Below are 27,819 nucleotides of genomic sequence, written 5' to 3'. Positions count from 1 at the left end.
CACAGCCAGTACTATCAAAGTGGAGTCTTTCACAATAGCGACTGTGCTGTCATCAACAGCTAATGCAGAGAAATAGCCACTATGGAAAATTGTAAAAGGGGAATGCAAAGTAGCTAGTGGCCACTCATTAAACTGAAAGCACCCTCAAACATGGTCGAACATTCTTGCTGGTTGCTTTCATGCCTGAAAACAAGAAATTTTGGTGTCTTCCAAGGAGCAGTTCACACAGGACACTTTCTTAAATTCAAAAACAGCTAGATGGAATACTGCAACAGAATAGTGTCTTGAGGCGAGTTTTTGTATATTTGAACTGTTTGTAAAGTAACACAGTGACTTAAAAATGAGGTATACTGAGCAAAATTCTGGAAGTGACGCATACGTTCACTGACCAACAATTAAAAAAATTGTGTGCATCTTCTGTGTGAACAGCCCCTCATCAAAATTTGTCAAATACAGTAAATCTTCCAGTTTCTGTGAACTCCAGTGAGAGGAAAAGATCAAGAGCAAGTTACCATTTGTTGATAACTGTCAATATCTGTAAGAATTTAAGTATATGTATTTGCATAAGTTTGTGATATGTCTTAGAAAAAACAGCACCTGAGCATGTTTACAGAGGCTTTCCCTGCTGGCTTTCATCTACAGCCCCCCAGCGATATCGTGTCAGACATTCTAATGCTATAAGCATTAGGATCATACAACCTACAGGAAATCAAATCAGCACTGACATCAATGTCAAACAGCAACACAGAGATCACAAGGACACAGTATATACATGCTCCATGACATGGCACAAGTTATAAAATATCTGACGTCTATGTGAAAGGCTAGTGAATATATACATTATATGAACCAACCAACCAAGAAAAAAAAAAAATGAACAGACCAAAAAAAACAAAAAAAAAAAAACAAGAGCTCTCCAAAATGACAAAATGTTCAAGGCATCTCAAGCACAATTAATTTCGAAAAACAAACTGTTTTTCTATTTCTACATTAAACTAACAAGAGACAAACCAGCAGTATGGCATCAAACCTAGCCTAAATTCACACCTAATAAATCAGGAGAAACAAAAGCAGCAGTCATTTTAAGATTTAGATCCATACCAATCAAGTGGTTAGTCATAAACTTATGAACTTATCAGAATCTGACTTGAAAATATTACCTTTAGATAGAGAGAAGGGAGACAGAGCACCGCCTTGACACATAGATACACGCTTGTCAACCCTGTGATGCTTCAAACACCTTATCAAACTCAATATACCTTGACCAACGTCCTACAGCTCAGGATAAATTTAATATTGCTGGGTAACGTCAGGATCACATTGCAAAATTATTTTCCTAATGTAACATTCTGTCTAAATACAGTAACACTTTACAATAAGGTTGTATTTGTTAACATTAATGCATTTGGTATCATGAACTAACAATGAACAATATATTATGACCATTTATTAATCTTGATTAATGCTAATTTATGAAAAAAAAAACATTTGTTAATTGTTAGTTCAGTTTAGTTCATATTGCATAACTGATGTTTACATTTATGCTTTTAATTTAAAAAAAAGTATTAGTATGTTAAAATTAACATTTAACATAATTAATAAGTGCTGTAAAAGTACTGCTCACTGTTCATTTTAACGAATGTAGTTAACAAATTTTAACAAACTACCTTATTGTAAAGTGTTACCGAAAATGCTTAAATAAACCTGACACAAACATCTCCAACATTACAGTTTTGCAGCTAAGGTTGATATGCATGAATCAAATAATTTGGTTTGACCACATAATTCTGAATAATGTCCATGGTTGTAGTGATAATCAGAGAAACAATCAGAAATAATTAATTCTAAGCAACAGTATTGCGAGATAAATGTGCATAAAGACTCTTGCATGACGCTCGAAAGTTCCCCTAAATTGCTCTATTGATCATTGAGATCAAGACACTTTACAACCTCTGTTTAAAATTATTGAGTTGTTACCTGGCATACTTCATACAGCAGCTTGTATTGTTCTTGAGGCTTCTGTAGAGTACACACTCTGCATCCCATGATGGACAGATCACACCATCTAGTCTTTCTTGTGGAGGAGAGCAGGAACTCAGCACACTCCCTCCCTCACTTTTGCAAATGTGGCTGCTCTTTAGAACATACAGCTTGTCCTGTCTCTTCCTTTTCCTCCCCCTTCTTCAGTCCACTTTTCCTTTATTCTATATGATTTACACAAGCTCGCCAGTATGTAGTATGCAGTGCTTGCCTGGAGGTCTGTCTCAGTCCAGCATTCCCCTCTCTGGATCTCCCTGTCTGCTTCAGCTGCATACACTGGCAACACACTTGTACTTATGCACGCCCACTCATGCATATTAAATACTTCATTGAATATTCATTAGTGGGTTGCCCCATACAGCTACAGAGAGTAAAAGGTACATTTAAGTCTGTTGAAGATGAATTCGTTACTCTACCTGATGTGTAAACAAAGGCATTCTCCCAACAAAAACAACTGCATAATGGGGTTAGATAATGATGCAAACCGTAATAATAATTTGAGACGAGTCATTCAAACAATTGTTACTGCAACAAAAGAGAAGCACTCATGTAATAAATAAATGGATGCTTTGCCTTTTTCCAGTAATAATTGAATTTTTCAGAATTGTAAAGACTACTACAATGAGGAGAGAGAGTGCTTTGGAGGCTCAACAAAGGGAGCACAGAGTTCAGTTTAGTCTTTATTTCGGCGACCTTTAGGATATGCATTAGGACAATAGAATAAACAGGGAAATTCTTGGGGCTTATTCTCAACTAATAAGTGGGCTGACAGCCAAGCAAACAAATCTACAGACCAAACTCTTCCTTTCGCATCATGGACCATGCCGAGGTGACTGATGCAAAACGACAGTAATTCGTGAGTTGCCCTTTATGGCACCATAGGCAGCGCAGACCTGGCATCGGTCATGTCCACCACTGTGGTGCCACGCAGCCAACCAAAAATAAGCGCCAATTAGAGGAATGTCAAACCGTGCTGGTGCAGCCTTTTGGCATAAGGAGAGTAATGATATTATTTTACATGCTAATACATAAATAAACCACACTCCATACAAAGCATCCTACACTGTAAAAAGTTGTAACCTGCAATTGTTACCTTAAGGAGCTATTTTAGGGGTCGGCAACCTATGGCACACCTGCCGAGGAGTAATCACTGGCAACTGAGAGAGAAGTAGGCTATTTGATTTATATGAATTCCCTCGCACATGCATGCCAATCTACCTCTTCATGTAATCCTTCCTCATGATCACGCAGCATGTTTTATGCAGGGTTGGGAGGGTTACTTTTGAAATGTATTCCACTACAGATTACAGAATACATGCTGTAAAATGTCATTTGTAACATATTCCATTAGATTACTCGAGGTCAGTAACGTATTCTAAAAACTTTGGATTACTTCTTCAGCACTGGTAGATTTTTTTCACTTTTGACTATAAAAACTCTGCCAGTAGAGTAAGACAAAATACACATGTTAAAAATACATTCTCTGAAAAACCTAAATATCTTATGCATTGTTGTTTCTAAAACAAGATAAATCAAACTGATCTTGTTTTAAATATTTTTAGATATTTTTACAAGAAAAAATTCAAAAATTATTATCATGAATATGATTTTTGCCCTAATATCAAAAGGTCTTACTAGAAAAAAGAAATTATGATCCAAAATGAATTTTCTTGATAAAAAAATATGATCGTGTCTGGTAACATGTGCATGTAAAATGGCTAGAAATACAATTTACACAAGGTTTATTTCTATTTCTTCTGCTCCAAACTTACTTCAAACTTACTTCTCTGTCTGCTCGTATGAATGTAACACGTTTTTCACCACTGTTCAAATGCACTTTGGATCGCATCATTTATATGTATAAATGTTTTCCATCTGCAAGGACTAAATATTAAATGAAACAAATGACAATAAAATGCAAAATAATCAAAGTAATCAAAATACATTTTGAATGTAACTATTCTAATTACCAATGATTTAAATTGTAACTGTAGTGGAATACAGTTACTTATATTTTGTATTTTAAATACGTAATCCCGTTACATGTATTTCATTACTCCCCAACCCTGGTTTTATGTAATTACGAGCTGTATGGGAAGCTAAACACTATTAAAGTATGAAAAGACTGTTGTATAGTCAACAGACGAGGCAGCATGCAAGCAATTCGTGCATCACGAGTGAATTTCGGTGAATCGTGCCAGTTTTAATGCACAGCCATTAACAAGAATAAAAAATAAAAAGAATAAAACATTTCTAATTGATCTATAAATTAAAAATGAGGTGTGTTGTTATAACCTAATGTATTCAGGATTATTCTGTTTTTTCCCCTGTATGTTTTTAACTTGAATAAAACCAGTTAATTTAGTTGTACCACATTAAGCACATTTTAGGTTAACATTTTTTTCCCCAGTGTTGCTTATGATAATACAACATCCCAACCAACTAAACATCTCTATTGCAATTGTAGTGGTCCATTGTACAATTCTGTCATTGTTCACCCTCGTGTTCAAATTGTTAACTGGGGAAGATTATCAGTAAATAACAACTTACATTTTGGTCTGTTTCTTACGCAAACCTATTGTCTGACTTCAGAAGACTTTTATAGCTCATAACCCAGAATATTTTTGTGATATTGTTATTAGGCTTTTTTTTTTGTTTATTTTTATTTTTTTTGGGTGAACTATCCCTTTAATAACAAAAGGTATTTGGAATGCCAGTAAAAAAAAAAAAAATGCATGTTATGCCTTTGTGGCATGACAGCTGAATGTTCATCCACATTCCATACGTGCCTTTGTATTTTCATATATACATGTTTTGCAGTCCAGAGGTAACAGGGAAGTGTGAATGGCTTCCTCTGTTGTATATGCACTGTTATCAGATAAGAAAATATTATTACAGACATGAGTTTAAGCCACCTCTGCCCAGTATGAGCCATCATCTCACTGACCGGGAATGTGTCGCCAGGGAGCCACACAGGAAGTCAGTTGGCATGTACCATCCTTTCCTAACTGTCTATGTGTCATGGGCAAGGATGAGAATCGGAGTGTATTTGTATGTATGTGTATGTTTAATATGGTGGCAGTGGTGGGATTTTCTTGCACCAGATGTTTCCAGATGATACTCATCAGTCCCAGATTCCCACATTCCTGATGTTTCCCAGGCTGACAGGGTGAGGCTCCACAGAGTAAATCCACTTCCAATACCAAGTGCTGTCCACATGATTCCATCAATCCCTTTCCTACATATCTGGTTTGGGAATGCTGGACAGTCCTGATCTGAACAACTAAGATCAAATGATGTTATCAAAGCTCTCAAAGAAAACAGAGCACTGCAAGATGAGGGTCTGGTCTATTTGAAGGCATGGTGCCCTAATTTGGACGTCTTCCTTTTCTTTCATCAACTTCATGTTTCTATATGCAATCCCTAGGGGTATTGTTTGGCCTTCATATTGGTGTCTATATTTGTGCATGTGTCTGTATAAATGGGTTTATGGATTAACCTATGACCTGCCTTAGGCTGAGATGATCAAAGAGATTTAAAGACTTTCGACTCATCTCACCTCCAGCAAGATGATTACTATACAAGCATGACTAATGAAATCTCATGCATTTAAACTTCACACACACACACACACACACACACACACACACACACACACACACACACACACATACACAGTACAGACTCTAAAGAAAGTAAACCAATCATATTGTTGTCAACTCATCCATTTCTAAAAAACATAGGGGCTCCTAAAATTAACACAAAGTGGATTCAGGCAAACTGGCCACTTTTTGTGATTGAGATAATTGGCAAGATAGGGTAAATTCAAGTAAACTGGGCCATAAGTTTAACGCTGTTAAATTTATTTAACCCATTTACCAAATTTGACATTAAACCACCTTCATTTTGAATGCAATGCAATGATTAAACTACATACAGTACTGTATATACTATATGCTTCACTTTATCTATTAGCCTATATAAATATGTAATCCATATAGAGATAAATGGATATATACATTTCACATAATAAATATACATCATATAAATAATACAAATTCTACATTTTATATACTGTATTTAAATACACATTTTCGTAGTTTTTATGACCTCATTTCTTGAAAGACTAGTTTAAATATTTGTACCTTTAAAAAATAATTTGTCATCCTGCAGGACTAAGTAAACTGCAAAAAATGATGAAAATGTAAAAGAAATGGTGACTAGTTACACCATCAACAGCTTCCCTCTCTCTATATGTAGAGGCAAATTTCTGCAAATTTAAAATAAACTGCATTAACACCAACAAAATCATATTTATCGATTTATTATTTTAATCTGTTCACAGTTCTAATACGTACCAAATTAATATCCTATGTCACAACAAGCAAAACACACTGTGTGCTGTTGTCATCACATTCGTCATGGTAACATTTAGTTGATGTGCAAAGAGAGTGTATATCTTGCCTCCTTCCCTGGGGAACTTATTTTATTTCTCTGATGTGATGTAAAAGGGCTTAACCAGCTTGATCTCTAAATTCTGGAGAAACCCCCAAAAATTGGTCATTAGAGGTAGTGGGATGTTGCCTGAATCAAACAAAAGAAGCAGACCAAGTCACAGATAATGATGTTTAGTGGGGCTTCACATCCACACGGAAGGTGGAGGAAGGGCCAGAGAGGAGGTGAGTTAACAGAAGGGGGGCGGGAGCTACATCATTCCTACTTTAAGACAACACAGGCACTGGGAAAGCACTGTCCTCCTGCTCGGAGACTAAGCTCTGATGCAAACATTCATATTCATAAGTTATTCTTCCAGATGTCTCACTGTGGCCCCACTGGACCCAGTTTAACAGTTGTCTCTGTTGATTTTTTAACAGCCACAACAGGAGGCCACGGATATCATTGAATCCAACTCAAACACTAAGGACGCATGCAGACTAATAAAATCAAGGAACATCAGTTTAAAACACTGAGCAACATTATGCTGTATTTAAGCAATAAGATACATAAAGCTGTGCTGTATTGTGAATGGACCCTTTTCACAGACTGTTATGACGTTGTTATAATGTTTCCACATTATTTAGCAGCATAAATCCAACTAATGTTTTTATATTTAAATTTGTTTTTTATTATTTAGTGAAAATGTAAAACATTATTCTTTTTGTTATATTAACCTTGCATTGATAATAAATTTTTTTAATAAACACTGCTATGGGAGTGACAATAATTTGGCATATTTTTGTCTTCTGACTGCCGTAATCCACCGCTCTGTATTTTTTCCTCTTTTAGAAAGTTTAAAAAAAAAAGTGATTTTAATTTGTATTTTTCTGGGTAAGTAAAAATGGGTAAGTAAAAACAGTATTTGCTGTGGTCTGCCATTCACCACTATAGAGTTACCCTGGTATAGTTTACTTCTGCGTTTCAAACGCGGAAATGTAAAAAAAAGTCCATATAGTCATAGCTAACACGCATTTTTAGGTCTATCCTATATTTACTAATAAACATGGCTTCAAGTGATTTTTAATTTGTAGAGGGGCAGGAAAAAAAAATTATGCAGTTCTTTTTTTTTTTTACTTACTGAAACTTCACTAATGTTTTCCCCACTTCCTATGGCTAAAATTGGCATATATACATTTTTAGAAGGTACACACAGAAACTGATTGTGTGGAGTAGTGCACTCTTATTCATTACGGGCAACACATGTCTCAGGCACAATAAGCAAGGGAGCGGATTTACAGTACGGAGAATAAAGACTTAACCCGCAAGCAGTGAGCCAGGTGTGGGAGAGATATGGGCAAGCTGCCGTATCTCTTTGCATCACCCAAAAACACTAACTCACTGTCATCTGAACCAGAGTCAAAATCGAAACCAGGCGAGAGAGACCCAGTGTGTGCATGATAGAGATTGAACGGCAGCCAGAGAAAATAATAGTTTTGAGATTTTAAACTTCAGCAAATTAAACTTCAGCATTCAATTTGTTTTATATCTGTATGTACACTGCCTGGCCAAAAGAAGTCGTCATTTGGATTTAAATAAGCAGATACTTAAGAGCCTATGATTGGATCATTATTGCAGTGATTAATATGTTTCAGCTGGCAACAAATCTTTTAACCCTAACTGATGCAGTGTGTAACTTCTCATTTCATTAACAACTATGTCGGAAGACGTTTCCTGTGGTCGTGGAAAAGATGTTACTGTGTTTCAGAAGGGGCAAATTATTGGCCTGCAAAGAAAACAACTAAGGAGATTGCTGAAATCACTGGAACTGGGTTAAGAACTGTTCAATGCATTGTTAAAACCTGGAAGGATAGTGGTGAACCATCAGCTTCGTGGAAGAAATGTGGTCGGAAAAATCTTGAATGATCGTGATCGGAGATCACTAAAACGCTTGAAGTCACATCGTAAAAAAAATCGACAGTAGAACTCATGGCTATGTTTAATAGTAAAAATAAGAGCATTTCCACATGCACAATGTGATGAGAACTTACAGGATTGGGACTAAACAGATGTGTAGCCACAAGAAAGCCACTTATTAGTGAGGCTAATCAGAAAAAAAGAATTCACTTTGCTAGGGAGCATAAAGATTGGACTGTGGAGCAACGGAAAAAGGTCATGTGGTCTGATGAGTCCAGAGTTACCCTATTCCAAAGTGATGGGCACGTCAGGGTAATAAGGAAAGCGCATTAAGCGATGCACCCGTCATGCATTGTGCCCAATGTACAAGCATCTGAAGGCAGTGTTATGATCTGGGGTTGCTTCAATTGGTCAGGTCTAGGCTCAGCAATGTTATGCGGCAATAAAATGAAGTCAGGTGAGTACCTGAATGTACTGAATGACCAGGTTATCCCATGGATTTTTTCTTCCCTGACGGCACAGGCATATTCCAGGATGACAATGCCACGATTCACCGGGCTCAAATTGTGAGAGTGGTTCAAGGAGCATGAGGAATCATTTTCACACATGAATAGTCGCCTTCAGCTTGGGTTTCTAAATACAATTCTCACAGGGTTTCTAAATACAATTATTATTTAATTATTAAATTTTGATACACAATTTACAATCATATTTAATCAAACTACACAATAATCACTCTAAGACTTTATAGATATTACAGTTAATATTTTTTTGTTAATGCATTATTTCCTGTAAAGCTGCTTTGAAACGATGTGTGTTGTGAAAAGTGATATACAGATAAAAATTACTTGACTTGAATTGGCCACCACAGAATCCTGACCTTAACCTCATTGAAAGTCTTTGGGATGTGCTGGAGAAGACTTTACGAAGTGGTTCGACTCTCCTGTCATCAATACAAGATCTCAGCCAAAAATGAATGCAACTCTGGATGGAAATAAATGTTGTGACGTTGCATAAGGTTGTCGAAATAATGCCATGACGAATTTGCGCTGTAATCAAAGCTAAAGGCAGTCCAACTAAATATTAGATTAAAATTAATTTATTTTTTTGGCCAGGGAGTGTATAGTGTCTAATAATGCATTAGCAATGTACACAAGTTTATCTTGCCAATAAAGCTTGATATAAGTAATTATAAAAATAATTAAAATAAATGATGACTAACAAATTTCTCGCAAATTCTTGGAGACAAAGTATAAAGTAAATATATTTAAGATTATATTTTAATGTTTATTTTAATGTACCATGTACCATAATTTATCACAAAATGGCATAATTAGTTACAAAATTGTAATTGATTAATAGCCCTAATAAAAGAGACACATTTCCATCACAAATATTTTATTAAGCAAATTACTTAGTTTCATCCTTCCACTGGAAAATATAGTCCCTGATGTAAACCTACTTAGTCCTAACGTGAATAGTTGGCTTTTATAGGTCCAACATAGTACATTTCATAATTGCTACAGTAGGTGAACAGCTGTTTTGTGTCATAGTTGTTATTATATCATCTATTTAGTATGGCTGAAAGCTATATTGACCAATCAGCATTCAGGACCGAAATGAACAATTTTATAATTAAATAACTAATTTTCTGTTCATTATGCTACTAAAAAGCAATAACCCACTAAAACTTTGGTAGATCCTCCACAAATATATACAGTTCTTTGAAAATATCTGCCATTCAGCTGGTCTCAAACAGCAGGTTGTTTCTCACCGACAGCACATTACCAAATCTTCCTTCTCTACACTTAACACTCTGAGGTGGAGATCAGAGTTTAGACCTGGCTTAGTTGGGAGTTAATGGAGCCATGCCCCGGCATTTCTGATGCACAGCTAGGCTTAAATGTCACACTATCACTCTCTCCATCAGACAGTTTAAGCTCTGCAAGGAAAAGGTAGAGAGGGATTTGGAGGTGCTCATCAGACTTTTATAGCAGAGTCGAGTTTAAAGAGCAGGAGACCATTGATCTGGGGACACGGCGGGGGAGGCGAGGATGCTGCAGTGGTGCACAGACACCATGCGATGGGGACAGGATAAGAATGGAAGGAACTTGTTGTGTCAGCCCAGTCTCACAAGGAAAACACTAGTGCGCACACCATCAAAACATTGCTCTGGGAGCGTTGTAATGTTGTTTTGGAAGATTCCGTAAAGCCTAACACCCTGTGTACACCGGATGTGTCCATTGACGAAATGCAGCGGCTTGAGGCTTTCTACACTGGAGGCGTTGAAATAAGTGTTCAAAATGTAGGGCAAACACGGAACAATCAACTATGCGCAAAAGGCTAGACTTGAGCATGTTACATGGGTGAATAACCTACAGTATATCCCAATTTATTTTTAATGGGAATCCATTGGTATAAATAAAATGTATTTTATAATTATTAAATTAATTATAAAAAAAATAATTAATTACTACTTATTAATTTAAGAACTGCCTAAAAATATGGTAAGACACAAAAGATTATTTAAATTGGTAAATCAGAGACTAGAAACATGACGAGCAGGCTTTGATGTAATGGTCAGAAGTTATTTAAATATGTAGCGAATAAAATTCATAGCAATTATTTTATTAGATAGGTAGGTAATATAGTGGCTTAAGTAGCTCTGCAGCGCATCCGGAAAATAAAAACGGGCCATCCATCTACTTTAGGCACGATGCGACCATCCAATGTAGACAGCATCATTAATTATAATGGGAGTGATATGCTTTTGATGTGACGTGGTGCAACGTAACACTAGCATTCAGTGTAGATATGATGAAAGGCCATGTCCACACTAACACGATTTCATTTGAAGACATTTAGGTACATTTATGCTTTTAACCACACTAGAATAGCTTTTTTCTCCACCGAAAAAAATGGAGCGCTTTGAAAACTCTCTCCATTATTGCAAACCTTGGAAAACAATGTTAAGAAACTGAAAGCAGACTTTTCAAACAAAAACTGAATAGTGTGGATGAGACATAACATATCTCTCTCTGCATACCCACAAAGCATGTATACAAACACGCCTGCACAAACAAGGGCACACACACCACCTTCACCAGAAAAGTTGCATCAAGGCTTTTGGTATGAGTCAACGAGAAACAGAAGTATATCAAAACTATCTTTAGAAACTGTCAAGATATCTTACAGCACAGCATGGAAAAAGCACACCTGAAAGTATTAGACACAGCCAATAATTTGAAAGGAGTTTTGAGTGACAAAGCCAGAAGAAGTCCCAAAAAGCAGACAAGAACTCATAGTAAATGAACAACTTACAGTGAAACTGTCAAGCAGAGATGATGACAGAGGTGGGGCTTAAATGAGGTAACTTCATTCTCTGTCTCTGACTGGCACATCTAATAGGTCTTCGGCCCTGGATGGATTCCAGCGAACAGTCATCTGCCCTCGCCATACAAAGTGGAATTAACGACTATAATAAGGGCATTAAAATCAGGGCATAACCTTTGCCACAATAAAACCTCCTCACTGCAGACCCTAGACTAATAAAACAATATTTACGGTTCATTATCTAAATGCCATGACATTCCTTTATCGAGCTAACTCCCAGTGCTTGTCACCACCACTATTAGATGGGATATTAAAAGATTTCATATTCAGTCTTTGGCTCTTAACGCAGTGGGAGCAAGGTTTGGCATTTTTAACAGGCACTTTACAAAAGCACAGCTGTTTTGGGATATGTTTTGCTGTCCGTTTTAGAGTCACTGTGAATGGTTAATCTGATTATAGGGCATAATCAACGGTGCTTCATCTGATCTTAAATTAGTACAGACATGACTTGGGATATATAGTTTAGAATGAAGTTATTTATTAATTTAGACATTGGCGAAGTTGGCGTACCAATCAAGGACCATCATTAGTGGTGCTTGCTTTTACTATTGCACATACTTGGGGTTATGAATTTGAACTAACCCCTAAACCCAAGTTTTAAACATTGCTGCATAACTTGTCACACACCGTTTGTGCTACGGACATGTATGATACCTCAAATTCTGTAGAGGAGAGATTATCTTTGAGTCGAGGTGTGATATTACTTTGAGCAATCTGACTTACAGACAGAGTTAGCAATACCCTGACAACCACCCAGTACACCTTAGCAACTACCTAACAACATCATACCAACCACCCAAACATCATGGTGACAGATTTTGCAGGGTAGCACCACTCACATTTTCATCAAAAACGTAAAATGGAAAGATCTTCTTGCACAAGGATCTTTTGCCTTAAAACAGAACAGTGGGTGCTATTGAGGATTCACTAAAATCTTATGAACATTTCCACATGCACATTCAGAACTGATTATACTGAAATAACAGAAGAGGAAAACAATCGGTTTAGTCTCATAATCATTTATGCATAGCAAGCCGACCAGGGAATTTCTGGAGATACGTCCTCTAGTACAGGCTTTTGGGGTTACCTCTGAAATGCCCTGTACAGATCAACTCTAATAATAAATAAATTAAAATGGTTGCCAGATGTTGTCATGCACTGTACGAGCTGTACACAGGTTGTGTATGGGGTGATGCTGAGCCATGACTATATACAATCATCTATATTTTACCATTTTCACTTTGTATACCTTCGAGGCCATCACTAAGAAAACAAATCTGATTATCAAGGTAGAATTGTGGTACCCAAGACTAAATATTGGCGGTTCCACAGTATTTTGAAAATGGTAGTAATGTAAATACAATAGCACTACAGGTAATTTAACTGTTCTTTTTCCAGCAACAAGTAATTTGTCTGTCCACACTAAAAGCAAAAATGTTGGGTAACGTTACACAATCACAACCAATCTGAACATATTTGTTGTTTTATATACAGTAATGTGGAGCAGGATTTTGGACCAATGAGATTTAACTGTGGATTTGGCTACAAAAACAGGCAAGTCTCAGCTGGTTAGGACAAAAATTCAGATTTACATGGAAGGGGTAGCTTTTATCATTTCTCGCGATTACAGCTTATCGCTTTATCATGTCGCGCCTACTTAGGACACAGTGTAAAGCTTTGCTAGTACTTCTCTTAAGGCTAAGTTTGACTTCGTTAGTTAGCGCACTGTTCCATCCCGTTCCGAATACTTCTTTCAAAGTATTCTCTTTTGACCACGATCCCATAAAGACGCGTTCGATGCACATACTGTGTTGATGGAATTTGCATCACACGTACCGTGCACAAGATGTAGTGGCACATGAAAACTGAAGCATACTTTGACCTTTAGCATTCTAACAGGGTCTACAACATATGGTAATTTTTTCCCCAACATCCTCTCTCCAGACGTTTCAACTCCAGACAATACAAACCTTGTAAGAGCGTCGATTTAAATCAGATCACATGTCTAAGTGTAATCAGATAACAATCAAAGTGCAATTTATCACATCTCCACTTCTGATTTGGCTCTCCATATTGGAACACAAACCTCTGGGGCTTTAGTTCCCAGTCTCTAATCATTTTAGCATACATGAAAAATTCATTTGTAACAACTGCTGTTACTTAAAGGAATAGTTCACCCAAAAATGAAAATTTGCTGATAAATTTACTCACCCTCAGGCCATCCAAGATGTATCGGAGTTTCTTTCTTTTCTTCATCAAAACAAAATTTAAGACTTTTAGGATTTCATTTCAGGCCTCCTCCTCTAAACAATGCAAGTGAATGTACGGTCCAAAATGCATATTTAGGGTGCATCAAAATAATCCACACGACTCCTATATACTTTTAAACTACAAATGTTTGCTTCTGTAAATCTCTGTGACGTGCGCTCATGAGAGGGATGACGTAAGCTCGTTGGTAAGGTCACGTGTCACGTGGAGGAGGAGGCACGAAGAGCGTCATTGTTTACATTGTTTTTTTTTTTATTATTAATATTTGGAAATGATTTTTTATTTTATTTTATATTGTTTTGAAATTGTTTTGGACTGTTTTGGTTTGTGAATGGCACAAGTTTCTCTTGTAAACAATGACGTGCTTCCTGCCGCCGCCTCCTCCACTTGACGCGTGACCTTACCAACGAGCTTACGTCATCCCTCGTCACAGAGATGTACGGAAGTAAACATTTGTCATTAAAAAGTATATAAGTATTGTTTTGTTTCTCAAAATAATCAATCGTTTGCGTTCAGAAGAACTTTATTTGTCGACTGGAGTCGTGTGGATTATTTTGATGCACCCTAAATATGCATTTTGGACCGTCAAAAAATGGAGGACATTCAATTACACTGTTTAGAGGAAGAGGCCTGAAATGAAATCCTAAAAGTCTTAAATTCTGTTTTGATGAAGAAAGAAACTCAGATACATCTTGGATGGCCTGAGGGTGAGTAAATTATCAGCAAATTTTCATTTTTGGTGAACTATTCCTTTAACGTCTCAATTTTGGTTTCAGATTACAGGTTCGCACATCTTATTCTTAGGATCATGTGTGGTTCTAATTGATTCACATATGTAATAAGGGATAACGACTTCTGAAGAGTCAAATAAATGTATTCTAGTGCAAAAAAAATAAAATAAATGCTTTTGCAGATAAAACAACCCTGTTAATATGCATATTTGTCAAAAGCACAGTGCTAACGATCTAAAACTATGAGTGGTAAAAATTAACAAGTTTGCTTTAAAGGTGTTTTCAAAAGACTGAGAACAGCGACTAATCAATACTGTCATTTGGGAGCTTTTGAGTGTATTTGTTGTTCCTTTAAATCTCTTTAAGAGAGAGGACCAGCCACAAAGAGCCGGTTTCCCTATTAGCGAATGCTACAGTATTCCTTTACTCCAGGATTATCAGCATGGCTCTAATTCCCTAAAAGCTGTTTCCCCCACATTGCCACAGCAAGCTGCCTGTTTGTTTGAAGATAATTTAACCCTATCTTCAAATAGCCCCTTGTTCCTGGCTGAGAATTGGTGAAAATGGATGTCTAAGGCTTTTAAAAAGACCCCAGGTCCTATAATTTTCATCCAATTCAAACTTAATTTGTGCTGAAGTACTCTGCAAATGCTGTCATTATGGAATACAATACTATGGCTCAGTTAGAGGGACATCAGAATCCATTAAGCAGGTGAATGGAGCAGTGTCTTAACCATCTTGTGCTGCCTGACAAAGAAAGAGTGAGTGAATGAAAGAGAAAGAGAGAGTCTGTTTTGCAAACAACAACAAAAAACGAGGTTTTCTGCAAACCAATATCTGGCATACAGCTGCTAACACATACAGAAATATTCTGTTGCCTATGCGAAGACAATACCATACTGTCTGTTTGCAAACTACCAGACTGATACCTCCTGATGTGTGTGTGTGTGTGTGTGTGTGTGTGTGTGTGGGGGGGGGGGGGGTTTATGGCATCAGAAGAATCACAGTCAAACATAGGCATGTGTACATTTGTCTGTATGACCAAAGTATTGCAGATATATTTAATAAATGAGCACAGAAAAATGGGAAAGAGGGATATATCTTCATTCTTATGGTTCTTATTATTATTTTAATTATATTGATAAAGTGTACTATAAAAATAATAAAACAAATTATATTTAATTATAAACATTATTTAATATTATAAAATGTTTTATTACACCTACAGGGAAATTTAGAGTCTCCAATTCATTTAACCTGCATGTTTTTGGACTTGTGGGGGAAACCGGAGCACCTGGAGGAAACCCACGTGAACACGGGGAGAACATGCAAACTCCACACAGAAAGGCCCAGTTGAGCCAGGACTCGAACCCGGGACCTTCTTGCTGTGAGGTGACAGTACTAACCACTTATTAATATTTGATGTTGTTAAATAATGTTTTCAATAATATTATAGTATTCATTAATGTACTCAATTTAAAATACACAATTTTGAATACATAAACATATCATGATACAGCATAATATTAATAAATTAAACGTAATATTTTTAAAAATTAAACAAGATTTTTTAAGTTAAATTTAATATTATATAATTTTAAATATATAATACTTTAAATTCTATTTATTTTTATAATAATATAATAATAGTATTACTAACAATAAATGATATAATAAAAAAATATTATTAAAGTTACTTAATTCTTTTATTTTTTGCTAATCTGTCTGCAGACAAAATCACAAAAGCAAACATATACACAACACATTTGCTAACCTACAAATATAGTAACCTAAAAAAATAATGTATCATTATTATTATTACTGTTATTTCTTAATTTATTTTTTATTCTGTATTCTGTATTTTTTATTTTGATTTATCTTTCCATCTAAATTACTTTGTATATATTTTTCTTTTAATATTTCTTTGTTGTTTGTCTTTATATTGCACTATTTTCTTTGTATGCAGCTCAGCTTCCATTGCTTTGGCAATATGAAAGCACAATTATTTGTCATGCCAATAAAACACCTTAAACTTAGAGAAAGAAAGAGAGGGAAATTTGAAGAGAATCATAATTCCAAGTTCTACGTGGAATACCGCACTCAACTAAATTTTGCCCAAAATGTATCGAAGACATTCCACATCAGTTTAAGGCAGGTTTACAACTAAAAGCAATGCACACAGATGATTCCTCGCGTAACCCAGCCTCTCTGTAAAATTAATTACTGCTGCTCTCCCTGACTTTACCTTCTGTAATGGAGTCATAGTCACTGAGGCATATCCTCTCTCTTCTGACTACCTTTTCTGTCAGATGTTTTCAATTACTATTGCCAGAACACACAAAGAGAACCAGTGCCATAATTCAATAAGGACACAAAGGGGAGAGGGCAGGGGGAGCACCCCTTATTGTCACCGCAATGGGTGAGTGACAGTTGCCGTTCTGCATCTTTCTCCCAGAACCCATAACAATGAATTCTAACTTTGTACCCACCATTCAGATGTTGACACCAGGACCCTGTATGGCCTTCAGGGGTTGTGTTATACGTGAGTGTGTGTGTGGATGTGTGTTAGGGCTGAGAGAAAGGGTCTTCAACCATGGCCTACTAAAAGAGCTGCCTTTTAAGAAAGACACACACTTTGCAGCTGGTCCCCAGCACTCACACTGACAGTAGTTTATGGAATGATCACTAAAAGGGAGCAGCAACATTAACAAAACAAGATAATTAGGTTCTTGAAAATGTCATGAGTCAAATACAATAATTGGTTTAGAACATATATTACATGGAGCTCTATACTGTGAATCATTTATATCTCATTTGCTACCTTAGGCCAGAAACATACGCAAGTATGCATATACAAAGGAGACCGTTTGGTCAACGCATTGCCAACGTGTGGTCCTGTTGAGCATACATAACATGCATTCTTGTTACTCTGGCAGTAATAAACCTCAGTACTCAACTAGGCGACAGTTACCTTCAGAAGTCTGTGGCATTAAACTGGATATTTTATTATTCAGGTAATTTGCTATAAATATACAGACTTTACCTTCTTGCTCAGCAATATTCTCTTCAATCTATTGCTCCGCTATGACAGTAGTTGACTTGAATGAGAAAAATCAAGGTAAAGGCGGACATTTCACACTAGCGTACGCTACAGTATAGTGCCCTTTGTGGCAAAATTAAGAATGCAACACATCCTTGCGTTGTAGTATGAATTGCAGTCTGACACATTTTGAAATACAACTATGAAATCAAGCTTCTCTAGAGTTTCTAGAGTGTACTCAGAATTGTGCCAAAACATCCAGTGTGTAGCAGTTCTGCGGACGGAAATGCCTTGTTGATGAGAGAGGTTAACGGAGAATGGCCAAAGCTGACAGAAAGGATAGGGTAACTCGGATAATCACTCTATACAATTGTAGTGAGCAGAATAGCACAATCTCAGAATGCACAACACGTCGAACCTTGAGTCGGATGGGCTACAACAGCAGAAGACCACGTCTGGCATTTTATTAGGACCATAGTGTTCATAAAAAAAGTGCTCAGTGAGTGTATATCGGCTGCTCCAAACTTACTTCAAAACCCCACAGAGTCTACACAATGACATCTTCCAAAACAAATACATAAAATAGACATGTGGGTGATGTACGTGTGCTATCAGGAAATGGATAAATGTTTTGAACTGAAAAGACTAAATATTAAAAAAAAAAAAAAAAGACAATATAATGCAAAATAATCTCCTTTTACCTTTTGAATGTAACTGTACTCAAATGACCAACTATTTAAATTGTAACTGTAGTGGATGACAGTTACTAATATTTTGTATTTTAAAAATGTAAGTGCAATACATGTATTTTGTTACTTTCCAACCCTAGTGCTTTAGGTGCTTGATCAACTCAAATGGGTATGAACTGGTTTTCCATCAAGAAAAACTGATCAAATCAGTTTCTCAAATGCATATGAATCAATGAGTAAACAAAAGAGTATATTATGAATCTTAATGAGTTCTAATCAGAGTATTATCCTAAATATAGGCTGGTCATTAAAACAGGTGGTTCATATATCTTAGATATGCAGTCTATCATTGAGAAAGGATATGTGTTTATAATCTCCTGAGTGAACCTGATTCATCTGCTCCACCGGATTCCGTCATCCACTCTTTCTTTGTTTCTCTCTCTCAGTGGGGAGTAATGAGTGCTGTTATGTTCAGTAGTATTAGTGTCTAAGGCATGATGGAGGTTCATTACTCAGAACTCTACTTTGATGTTTCTTTACAGTTCACCAAATACCAGCCCCCTAATGAGGCAAACAGGTGAGCAGTGATTTCCACACACACACTTACAATCCAGGAGAAAAGAGAGTCTGATTTATCTCAACAAACTCTAAATTAACAATGCCAGGAAACTTACCGTCTCGGGGTGACGACAGAACACGTGAAGATAACATAGATTTCTACCTGGAATATCAAAGACATGGGGGTGGATTCTTTTGATTTGGGCCAGTAAATTTCCACTTAACCACCCAGAAAGCACAAACCTAGCAACCATCTAGAACACGCTAATCAACCACATAGCAACAATCTTTTGAAATTTCGCAATAGCAAAGTAGACAGACTTAATTTGCATGTTCTTTGTTGCAACACTGTTAACAGGCATCATTTGTGGATTTTTCAAGAACTAAAACTTGTCGCACACATGCAAATTGGTTAAAAATTATATTTTTTTTAATAGCAAAAGTGTCGCACTGTATAGCCCTGCATCTTCTACACACACACACAGAGCGCGCATGATGCTCATGACTCATGCTGTCAGTGTATGAGCGGCCAGCTTCAGACATTTATTTTGAAACACGCAGCACATGCAGATCATTTATTTATTTAATTAAATCTCACCCTTTTGCGCTTTAATAATCACACTAGGACATATTGCAATTTTAATTTGATTAATTATGCATTCAAACATAAATTTTCATCCCAATTATGTCAAATTTTGTACGTTTTATAGCTAATGCTATTTTTCGGACTGGATTTAGTGATTCACTCCACGTTTTCCATGTCGCGGAAATGTGGGAGCACCAATGATTGTCGGGAGCACCATAAAATACTGTCTAAACAGGCGCTTCACTAGAACAGAGCAAAAGACTGTCTTGCGAACTTGCTCATCATATCTTGTCATAACAACAGTTCACTACAAACCCAACGATCAAACATGAGATAGAACCATAGGGATTGCAAGATATCAGCTTCAACCTAACTGAAGGAATTATTTTACCTGAAACCTCCCCCCAAAAAAGACATGATTGCTGGTATTGTCATTATGCAAGCTAGAGCCTAGATTACTCACTCAGAGCAGTTTTTATGTAGTTATGTATTTGTAGAGAGAGAGAGAGAGAGAGAGAGAGAGAGAGAGAGAGAGAGAGAGAGCTGAGGTGAAGTGGGTCTTTTGTTGTTCTGTAATGCGATTATGGATGAAGGCTTCACTGTAGAATCAGGTTAGACAGAATGGCAGGTTCAGCCATTATGAACTGGCCAATACTTCAGCAAACAGGGGTTGAGTATGCGTAAGCAACAGAGATTAGCTGAAGGTTACGTCACAAATCCAAATAGTGACATTTCTTACTCTCTCTCCCTCTACCAGCTTTATGTCCTTAACAACTTTGTGTGGGTTTTAAATTTCCGCATTTTGTTTTATTTTCAGGTTCCACAAATTGGGAGACAGTGTAATGTGTAACATGACAATGCAATCTACATGGCCAACTACACTGTATGTATGTGTATATATATATATATATATATACACACACACACACATACATACAGTATACACACACACACACACACACACACCCACACACACACACAGGGTTGGGAGGGTTACTTTTGAAATGTATTCCTCTACAGATTACAGAATACATGCTGTAAAATGTCATTTGTAACGTATTCCGTTAGATTACTCAAGGTCAGTAACGTATTCTAAATACTGTGGATTACTTCTTCAGCACTGGTAGATTTTTTTCACTTGTTTTGATTATAAAAACTCTGCCAGTACAGTAAGAAAAAATACACATGTTAAAAATACATTCTCTGAAAAACATAAATATCTTATGCAGTGTTGTTTCTAAAACAAGATAAATCAAACTGATCTTGTTTTAAGTATTTTTAGATATTTTTACAGGAAAACAATACAAAAATGATCAAGAATACGATTTTTGAGGTCTTAATAGAAAAAGGAATTATGATTCAACGTGAATTTTCTTGATAAAAAAATATGATCGTGCCTGGTAACGTGCATGTAAAATGGCTAGAAATAGCATTTTAGCTTAGCATAAAGCTGACAATTTACACAAGGTTTATTTCTATTTCTTCTGCTCCAAACTTACTTCAAACGTACTTCTCTGTCTGCTCGTATGAATGTAACACATCATAAGAAAGTGTTTCACCGCTGTTCAAATGCACTTTGGATCACATCATTTATATGTATACATTTTTCCATCTGCAAGGACTAAATATTCAATGAAACAAATGACAATAAAATGCAAAGTAATCTCTTCAGCAATCAAAATACTTTTTGAATGTAACTGTATTCTAATTACCAATGATTTAAATTGTAACTGTAGTGGAATACAGTTACTTATATTTTGTATTTTAAATACGTATTCCCGTTACATGTATTCCGTTACTCCCCAACCCTGTGTGTGTGTGTTTGTATATATATATATATATATATATATATATATATATATATATACACACACACACACACACACACACATACATATATACACATACACACACACACATATACACATACACACACACACATACTGTATATATTTGAATAAATCAGGGTAGAGAAATGAATGAATAGCTAATCTTTAGTGATGAGAGAAATTTTTTATTTTTGAAGTTTTAGCTCCCCCTACAGGTAGCAATTATTGTATAATAGAGCTGTGAAAGAAGACTGAACTATGAAGAGTTGTCAGAAAGTGAAGCATCCCCATGATATAAAGCTGTATGCATAAAATAAATATGTAAAAACTTTATATTTTATCATATTTCATATGCCCCTTATACTAATACATTGCACAATAGTGTGCCAAGAGACCGGGGCTAGTCACACTTCCACTCTCGTGAATATTTCTCAATAAGTAAATTTATTTTTTAGTCAGTTTATTTTTTAGTCAATTTCTGCACATACCTTCACATCTTGGCTGGAAACAGTTAATGCACAGGAAAAAAAAGATACAGTTAATTAAAGACACTTTGATCTTTTGTGGTCACACTATATGGGGTAAGTTGTCACAGTGGAATCTGCGATTAAAGCAGTGGTGTAAATTTCATGTGAACATTGGAGGGGGCACATTCCTTAATCATCTGTTCATCACAACCACCAAAACAAAATCTTCACCTCTCTTTAAATCTACACCTGCATTAAACATCTCATTATAGGATTTATAGCAAAAGTAAAACAATTATGAAGCACAAAACAATTTATGAAACAACAAAAATGAAAAGGTAACATTTAAAAATATTAAAACATTGTTTTAAATGTAGATAACAATATTGCAATTGAGTTTTTGCATAAATTATACATTTAGAACACAATAAAAATGTATATTGCCCTTATAAAAAAGAAAAAAAGGGACAACATGCCCCTACCTGACTTTCACTACAAATATCTTTGTCCTAAGAACATTTAAAATGTTTGGTAAAATCTTCAATAGAATATTTGTACTTTCAAAAATGCATGGCCAAAAATGATTTCTTTAGTTGAACGTTGATATCAAATTTTACCGACACTTGTGATATTGATTAGGACTATGCTATTCATCAACTTTTTGCATTATCCCTTACTATAGTGTGCGGTGTAAAATTAAGTACTTGAACACTATATTTCATTTTGTTTTATTCCGAAGAAATTATTTATTAAAGACAACAAAAATTATGTGTATTGGCAAAATTTACTGCATACAAATGCAGTCTACTTCAGTTGCAGGCAATTTATCATCCTTTGGCAAAGCTGCTTCCAAAGAAAATAAGTACAAGTCAGATTTGACAAAAACTTCTTCCAGCCAAGGTGAATCATGGGTGTGAATATGTCAAGAGTGTGAAAGAGGGCGAGAGAGAGAGAGGGGAAGTATATGTGTGTGAAAACAGAGTGGAAAGTTGTCCAGAAGTTTGTAGCAAACTGAGAATCTGTACAAACAGCTTAAACAAAAAAGATAGAAAAATGGGGAGAAAGAGAGAGAGCAGGTGGAGCAGGCCTACTGTTTGCTTGTGACATTCTACAGCATAACATAAATCTTCCCTGAACACACACACCTCAGGACATCTCAGTTATCTCCTTCTCTACCATGCGATTCCCTCTTTATCTTCTGTGAATGTTCTTTCTATACTTGTCTCTATAATCTGTTATCTATTAATTTGGACCTATTTCCTGCGTCTTATATAATCAGATTGCTATCTGATTGAGTATGCACATTTCAGCTGTTATGTGTTGCATTTTATTTTGTCGCTCCTAAACTTCTGCTGCTGACATGGTTCCATTTGGGAGGAGTAAAGTTTACGTGTGTGGCATGAACAACAAGATACAGTACATTTAAACTTGCTATAATTTACCTGATTCTCCCTAAAATAAAAATACAATAAAATAATACAGTATAGCATTGAGAATAAAATGCTCTTTCTTTTATGCCTTTAAAAAAAAAAAAATCTACCCACTCTACTCCTCTCCCTCTGACTTTCTCTCAGATTTCGTTCTCATGAACCCCCTCTGAGTCCATCTGGTCATACAGAGTGTGTGAATCATCCAGTATGTAACTCTGCCCTCAGGAGATGTCAGACCGCCAAATATACAAACATGTCTTCCTCCCCCTTCCATTAAAGCTCACTTTCCCAACAGTTACCTCTCTCAGCAAGAACAATGAGAAGTGAGTGTGTTTGTATGCATGTAAACCTCTTCATGAGGTAACCAGGAGCAACCACAACTCATAATTCAACTGCTGTTTCATCATGGTCTTCATAGTCTAAAAAGACAGCCAAATATGATTTGCAAGAGTGTTTCATGTCTCCCAATGATACAGCACCATTACTAAGCATTAAAGATGAAAGTGTGTAATTGTTTTGATGTTAAAATACATCTTATGTCTTCTTTCTGCAATTCCCTGAGGTAAATCAAGTCAAACTTCCCTTAACACGTTTATATTTGGTCAGAAAATTGCTCCTTGTTCAAAAATGTCACGTTGGACAAACAATTGCAAGACTTCCATTTTTGATTCTGAGTGTGCATTCCTTACACCAATCTTTACATGTAATGACAGATGGGCTCCACTCCACAAAAGTACAGCTGAACTTTCTATTAACTGTTTGTTTAGCTAAACAGAGCTTTTGAGGCAGCCAAGAGAGTATTTTGTAATGTCTGCAAGTTGTTTGAGGTCATATACAGAACAAATGCCAGTGTCTGCTCTAAGCTTGACCCTCGGATTCCACAAGCCATGCAACAGCACATTTAAACTTAAACAATGACAGTGAGAATGCCACAGTCTGCCTTTCAATCCAAGACACAGACAGACTCTAGAGTATATACAACTTGGTAACATACACACACACAGGCGGCCAAACGTTTGGAATAATGTACAGATTTTGCTGTTTCGGAAGGAAACTGGTACTTTAATTCACCGAAGTAGCATTCAACTGATCACAAAGTATAGTTAGGACATTACTGATGTTAAAAACTGCACCATCACTATTTGAAAAAAATAATTTTTGATCAAACCTAGACAGGCCCCATTTCCAGCAGCCATCACTCCAACACCTTATCCTTGAGTAATCATGCTAAATTGCTAATTTGGTACTAGAAATTCACTTTCCATTATATCACAGTTGAAAGCTATTTGGTTCGTTAAATGAAGCTTAACATTGTCTTTGTGTTTGTTTTTGTGTTGCCAGTATGCAATAGACTGGCATGTCTTAAGGTCAATATTAGGTCAAAATTGGCAAAAAAGAAACAGCTTTCTCTATAAACTCATCAGTCAATCAATGTTTTGAGGAATGAAGGCTAAACAATGCATGAAATTGCCAAAACATATAATAATGAAGATTTCATACAAAAGTGTACACTACAGTCTTCAAAGACAAAGAACAACTGGCTCTAACAAGGACAGAAAGAGATGTGGAAGACCAGATGTACAACTAAACAAGAGGATATGTACATCAGAGTCTCAGCTGCCAGCTTCATTGAATTCTACCCGCTCAACGCCAGTTTCATGTACAACAGTAAAGAGAAGACTCAGAGGTGCAGGCCTTATGGGAAGAACTGCAAAGAAAAACCCACTTTCGAAACAGAAAAACAAAAAGAAAAGGTTAGAATGGACAAAGAAACAGACATTGGAAAACAGATAATTAGAAAAGAGTGTTATGGATCTCAAACCCATTGAGCTTTTGTGGGATCAGCTAGACTGTAAGGTGCGTGAGAAGTGCCCGACAAGACAGTCACATCTATGACAAGTGCTACAGGAAGCGTGGGGTGAAATGTCACCTGAGTATCTAGACAAACTGACAGATAGAATGCCAAGGATCTGCAAAGCTGTCATTAATGCATGTTGAGGATTTTTTGATGAGAACTCTTTGAAGTAGTTTAAAAAAAGTTCAAATTGTAATAGTAATTTTTCACATTATTAATGTCCTGACTATACATTGTGATCAGTTGAATGCCACTTTGGTGAATAAAAGTACCAATTTCTTTCCATAAGAGCAAAATCTGTACATTATTCCAAACTTTGTCCGCCAGGGTATATACACACACACACACACACACACACACACACACACACACACACACACACACACACACACACACACACACACACACACACACACACACACACACACACACACACACACACACACACACAGGCCTACTGTGGCACAAGTCACAGAAAAAAAATGTATGGTTACAGGAGGAATGTGCCACAACACACAGTGCATCGCACCCTGCTGCGTATGGGGGATGGTCAGAGTGCCCGTGATGATCCCTGTCCGACAACGAAAGTGCCTACAATGGGCACGCAAGTGTTGGAACTGGACCTTGGAGCAGTGGAAGAAGGTTGCCTGGTCCGATGAGTCTCACTTTCTTTTACATCACGTGGACGGCCATGTATGTGTGCACTGTTTACCTGGGGAAGTGATGGCACCAGGATGCACTGTGGGAAGATGACAAGCCGGTGGAGGGAGTGTGATGCTCTGGGCAATGTTCTGCTGGGAAACCCTGGGTCCGGCTATTCATGTGGTTGTAAATCTGACATGTGCCACCTACCTAAACACTGTTACAAACCAGGTACACAACTTCATGGCAATAGTATTCCCTGATGGCAGTGGCCTCTTTCAGCAGGATAATGCACCCTGCCACACTGCACACATTGTTCGGGAATGGTTTGAGGAACATAAGCCCTGGCCTCCAAATTCCCCAGATCTCAATCCGATTGAGCATCTGTGGGATGTGCTGGACAAACAAGTTCAATCCATGGCGGCTCCACCTCACAACTTACAGGACTCGAAGGGTCTGCTGCTAATGTCTTGGTGCCAGATACCAAAGGACACCTTCAAGGGTCTTGTAGGGTCCATGTCACGGCAAGTTGGCGCTGTTTTGGCGGCACGTGGAGGACCAACAGCATATTAGGCAGGTGGTCGTAATGTTTTGGCTCATCAGTGTATAGTATAAAAGTGTAATCAAATTTCAGCAGTTACAAAAACTACAAAAAATCATCATCATGATATGTGGTTTTCTTTTGGACATGGTACCAAGGTAACTGAATGGTATTCTTTTAAGTACTTTAGAGTACCATGCAAATACCTTGGAATATAAATATGGTAATCATATCAGTAACATGCCATATATCAAAGTACCATGGAATTACCATCTGCTACCATCACTGTACAAGATTCAGTCATGAAATAATTCAGGTTAAAACATTTTCACACCTTATAATGAAGAAAAACCTCACTGTGCTCATTTCTCCTGCAAAGAACTAAAGCTTGATGGAAGAGAACTGGCAACACTGATTTGTCCACTAGAGGGATCTCCTCTCATCCTGTCTCTTTCCTCTTCACTGAAATGGTTGAATCCAGCTGGTCTCTTGGCAGAACTGGGGCAAACAACATCACATTTTCTCAGTCTGTTAAAAACAAGGCATTCTAACAGGTCAACAGAGACCTGCTTCAACAGACAACAGCCTGACTTAAATGCCAAAGCACATTTTTTAGTGAGCACATAAATGTCTTACAGTAATGGCACACCTGGCACCTAACAACCTGTATATCCTCACACTCTGACAGAGACTGTTGTGCAATGTACAGTTAGTTCCGTTTTGTAGGTGATCCAGGAGAAAACACACTGGAATTACAATATATGCCACAATAATGGTTAATAAAACAATGTTTGTTTTTACACAGACAAGGCGAGTATAAAGTCTAAAAGTAACATGAGTGTTTTTGAAAGATGCATTGCTTTTCCACTATGGCTGTTATTAATGGAAAAAATACCCTTGAATGTCTGGCCTTGTTACAGACACACAAGGTGACACACACAGGTTTAAATGGCAATTAAAGGTTAATTTCCCACACCTGTGGCTTTTTAAATTGCAGATTTAATTGTCTGTGTATAAGTAGTCAATGAGTTTGTTAGCTCTCACGTGGATGCACTGAGCAGGCTAGATACTGAGCCATGAGGAGCAGAAAAGAACTGTCAAAAGACCTGCGTAACAAGGTAATGGAACTTTATAAAGATGGAAAAGGATATAAAAAGATATCCAAAGCCTTGAAAATGCCAGTCAGAACTGTTCAATCACTTATTAAGAAGTGGAAAATTCAGGGATCTCTTAATACCAAGCCAAGGTCAGGTAGACCAAGAAAGATTTCAGCCACAACTGCCAGAAGAACTGTTCAGGATACAAAGAAAAACCCACAGGTAACCTCAGGAGAAATACAGGCTGCTCTGGAAAAACACGGTGTGGATGTTTCAAGGAGCACAATACGACGATACTTGAA

At 36.7% G+C, this 27,819-nt stretch overlaps 1 protein-coding gene across 3 annotated transcripts in view; it reads right to left on the bottom strand.

The window, feature by feature from the left end:
- LOC127445625 (E3 ubiquitin-protein ligase PDZRN3-B) overlaps positions 1 to 27,819 on the bottom strand; it is a 148,512-nt gene that overhangs the window by 33,024 nt on the left and 87,669 nt on the right. Inside the window, exon 1 of one of the 3 annotated variants that reach the window (XM_051705813.1) lies at positions 1,978 to 2,121. The exons of the other annotated variants lie outside the window; for them this stretch is intronic. Coding sequence (XP_051561773.1) covers positions 1,978 to 2,046 — 69 coding nt within the window. The 5' untranslated portion in view covers positions 2,047 to 2,121. Of the gene's footprint in view, positions 1 to 1,977; positions 2,122 to 27,819 lie in introns of those variants that run through there. 3 annotated transcript variants of the gene reach the window in all.

Source organism: Myxocyprinus asiaticus, chromosome 9, assembly GCF_019703515.2.
Source record: "Myxocyprinus asiaticus isolate MX2 ecotype Aquarium Trade chromosome 9, UBuf_Myxa_2, whole genome shotgun sequence".
In the NCBI taxonomy this organism is placed as follows: domain Eukaryota; kingdom Metazoa; phylum Chordata; class Actinopteri; order Cypriniformes; family Catostomidae; genus Myxocyprinus; species Myxocyprinus asiaticus.
Note: the sequence above shows the minus strand (reverse complement) of the source record. Positions and strands in the feature narration are given on the sequence as shown.